This window comes from Sinohyriopsis cumingii, chromosome 12 (genome assembly GCF_028554795.1).
Source record: "Sinohyriopsis cumingii isolate HCF-2022 chromosome 12, ASM2855479v2, whole genome shotgun sequence".
Taxonomy (NCBI): domain Eukaryota; kingdom Metazoa; phylum Mollusca; class Bivalvia; order Unionida; family Unionidae; genus Sinohyriopsis; species Sinohyriopsis cumingii.
This window is the reverse complement of record NC_142972.1, coordinates 102,925,665-102,930,029: the sequence shown is the minus strand read 5'-3', so window position 1 is coordinate 102,930,029 and position 4,365 is coordinate 102,925,665. Positions and strand designations below refer to the sequence as shown.

At 38.2% G+C, this 4,365-nt stretch overlaps 1 protein-coding gene across 1 annotated transcript; it reads left to right on the top strand.

Annotated features, from left to right (window-relative positions):
* Positions 1–2,771: 2,771 nt before the first annotated feature.
* LOC149787136 (zinc finger BED domain-containing protein 4-like) lies at positions 2,772–3,611 on the top strand. The gene is made up of 2 exons (XM_089976052.1): positions 2,772–2,816; positions 2,922–3,611. Exons 1-2 carry the CDS (start codon positions 2,772–2,774, stop codon positions 3,609–3,611), a joined length of 735 nt encoding a protein of 244 aa, XP_089832178.1.
* Positions 3,612–4,365: the final 754 nt, after the last annotated feature.

The window sequence follows — 4,365 nt, the reverse complement described above, 5'->3', positions numbered from 1 at the left end:
TTTATTCTGTATTTATTTACAACACACATTTCTTCATTCTTCTCTATAATCTCCCCTGTCATTCTAGCCTTTCATTGTACAGAAATATCAATACAAACACCAAACACAAAATGCAGCATTCATATCACCTCAATCCAATACCAGGAGAACCCAGAATATGTTATGTCTGAAAGAACTGTAGCAAACAGACGTAACACTACTTTATTTATTTACAGTCATGAAGGATTTGAATATGCATTATAAATGTTGCACATATAGCTTTAAGACAAACATGTTAAGATAAACATGTTTTAAAGATGTAAAAAGAAAAAAAGTGGAATAAATAACTCACTTTTTATTCTTCTGATTTACGTGTACGGCAACGTCAGCATCTTTACTCATGTTAAGTATAAATAAAATATAATTTGTTGATTTTAAAATTCATTACTAATATATGTGTACCCAAGTCTATTGATTAATAGTTTTTCAATGTTGCATAACTTGCTTGTCATCACAAAATATTGATATAAAATTTTAAAATCTCCACTGACTATCATAATGGCGGCAGGCTACTTAACTCGCATCATTATACTTGTAGCGTAAACCACATTTTTTAGCAGAAGGTGGCGCTTTCATTCATATCGTCTTGCACGCGACATTGAATCCGCTTTAGACCGGTTCACCGTATTGGGGCACAGCGTCCATCATTCCCACGTATTTTGACGTAGTTTTCATAGCATTGATGTTTATGGAGCGACTCTACACGGATTGTTGCAAGGAATATTTATCAACTAATCAAACAAAATAAACAGAATAATCGCCATTTGAAAGTCAAATTTAAACAAAATCCATACCGTATGGTACAACGTCTTGCACTATTCGTATGTATACAGTATTCCTATAGTGTTTAGTCACACGTACAAGTACGACAGGGGACCAGTCTAATGCCTGCTATACCATATTAGGATATTCTACGAGGCGTCATTCGCCATATTTAATAAGCTATGTTTACGTTTCTAAAAAGGATGCAGTGGCCTTATATGGCAAACCGAAAAGACGAAGCTGAAAATGTATGTTGTTCTTAGCACAGAGATGAACAAATACTGCAGATGATTCAAAAAGAAAATCTCTTTAAACTTACAAAATTTAAACCAAACCTTGTTCCCTCAGAGTATTGTATTTTATTTTGGAAAAATTGAATTCGTCAACGGTGAATGCAGTTTTAAATAAATGCTATTTATAATAGACGGACAACTTGATATACATAGTCCTGAAGAGTATAGTTTCGCAGTTGCAAGCTCACAACCTCTTTGACTAAATTTGAAATGGCTATTAATTCATACATGCTATTATTATTATTATTATTATTACTGAAACCAGAAAACAATAAGCATGTATGCTAAAAGGTGTTGCTACGCTTCATGTACTCAAAGTACTAACATTGTAAATGTTTAATTAGAAATTTTAACAGAATTTATAAAGCAGGTTTTATTCAGAAATATTTATTTTGGATTAGGTGGCATGTAATTTAACAAATTATAAAGTCTGTTCATATGTCATCCATGCCCCCCCCCAAAAAAAAAAAGGAAATATACGTTTGAACAGATTACCTGTTTTACATCTCAATGATTTTGTTCATTCTGGAGGGTTTAATGCCAATTCCCAGCACACGATAGGCCATTCTATAAAACACCCAGCATCCCTGGTGGCGGAAGAACTAAGAAGAAGAGAAAATAACCGGTAGGAACAACTGACCCACAGGAAGCTACTGGCAACTTTCTCAGATATTGACATTATCTGTTCCCAATACTCAAACACACATGGACAGAAGCAATATGGCAATGATATGTCTATGTTTCTATTCTGCCTTTCAGGCCATTTCAGGCTGTTCCATTACCTAAGGTAAAGAACTCATTTTAATGACCATGCTCTTGAATCCGTTTAAAATATTGTATTACCCATTTCATATCTTCCCTAAAGTTTAGAAGATAGTACAGTGTTATCATCAAAGCAGAATAAATAGAGCAGTTTCCTTGTGCAAGTAAAATTATAATCGGGCCGATTATTAGAACAATCGTTATAATCGGTATCGGCAGAAATAATCGGTACCGATGTAAACAACTTTCCAAAATATAAATTCAGTCATAACATTCATCTTGACATTGCTTCAATTTTAAATTAGAATTAAATAGTGAAAATTACAGAATAAACATTTGATTTGGGGTTTAATTGAAAGACAATATAATCTTAAAAGTAAATACTTTTTAACACACCAGCTGTAAACTACCGCTGATTGTCTCCACACAAATTATCAATGCCATTCATGCACTCATCCCAGTCACAACAGCCAACCAGGCAGTGAGGCCTCGTGTGGCTGTTGAACTTCCAGCATACACATTAGCAGATAGCTAGCCAGATTAGATAGCTAGCGAAATTTTCAACGACTGCGAAACTATGACTCACTATAGTTAATCTGTTCTTTAGCCAGTCATGCAATGTTGCTAACCAACGAATAGCTGTCGCTCGCTGAAGCAGCGGAACGCTGACATACAAATATTATGCAGCATTAATATTAGCATGGCAGAGCCAGCGACGTTACCCCTGGATCCCCTAGCTGCTGAGCTTCTTCAGCGCGCGACTCGCACCGTGGAGCTTGCATCCATCCAGCCACGTGGACAACTTCATAGTAACTTTCTTGATTTACAATATTGTTTCAAGGGCGCGAATCGATAGGATTATTAATATTTACTATCGATTGTACACTATTAAATATACTACAAAGCCTATGCATAATGTCGAACTTGAAACACTCAAGTTCAGTCTGGAATTACTTTCAAGTAAGTGCAGTTGACAAGTCCAAAAAAAATTGCACACTTTGCAAATCATGCATTTCCAGAGGCGGAAAAGATTCTAAAAACTATATGACATCAAATCTTGTCTAGCACTTGCGCTGCAAGCGCATCGTTGAAAATGGCCTGTTTCTGGTAGATCAAAACGAAAAGGATGCTGCACATTCAACCTCAGCAGCTGAAGCAACTCCTCGTACTCTGATTATTGACGCCATACTGGACCGGAAACAGCCATTTGCATTTGACGATCTGAGAGTTATTAGTTGGCACAAAGCTATTGCAGAGGTCATGGCAGTCCATGTGCAACCATTTTCCGTTGTTGAAGACATTGGATTTCGAAGTCTGATAGACAAGGCAGAACCGCGCTATAAAATTCCAAGTCGGAAGTACTTTTCCATATCTTTAATACCTGACATGCATAAGGCGATACAAAGCAAGGTGCTTGATTTAGTTTCTGCCCAATCTGACCTTAGTTTGACTTATAATGCGTGGTCAGACCCATCCACCGGCGTAGGCTTGCAGAGTCTTTCGGCACACTGCCTGACGGAAGACTTGCAGCGGAAACAGTTTATTTTAGCAGCAACGCCTCTCGATGAATCACACACAGGAGAATATTTGGCGAGCAAACTGGACAAATTATGCGAGGACTACATCATTCTCAAAACTCAGATCCATTTTCTTCTGCGTGACGGAGGTGCAAATATGGTTAAAGCAATGCGTCTGGCTGAAATCGAGAGCATCAGCTGTTTTGCACACACGCTGCAGATCGTTGTCAGTGATTGAATGCTGTTGCTACAAACTGTCATATATATTTTGGCGATCTCGCGATCCATAGTCAGCAAATTCCGGTACTACATCCTGGTACAACAGCATCTCGCAGATCAGCAGGAAATATTTGGCGTTGTCCATAAGAAAGTCATCCAGGATGTCCAGACACGCTGAAATTCTAAATACAATATGTTGGTTTCGTTATATGAACAAAAACAAGTCTTGGGGGCTTACGCTACTATCTATGGCTTGCCTAGTGTAACAGCCCAAACAATGGATCTTGATTAACAATATTGTGGACACGTTAGAACCATTCGCGGACATTACCACATACTTAAGTGATAGCCAAACATCAGTATCCGTCATTATTCCTATGCTGAAAATGCCGTGAATGTTGCTGGCTCGAGAGCATGAAGCGATTCATGGGATTCAAACATCGCCTATTCAGCGAAGAATTACTTGTGACAGAATGCATCATAATTGCGTCAGCAGATAAGCAGGAGGATCCCCCGACCAAACAAAGAGAGACTGGAAATGAAACAAGCGCAACTGGGCTATCCAGGTCGATTCTCTGGGATTTGTTGTATGTGGAATGTGACGAACCTGTCCGTACCGTCAATGAAACAACCCACTTGTATGACGCCGTTGACCCAATGCTTGAATTGTATCTGGCCAGCCCTATGTTTCCACAAGAATAAGACATATACGGCTGGTGGAACGCTCACAGGTTTCATTTCCACATCTTGGCCAAATTAGCTAGACGCTGTTT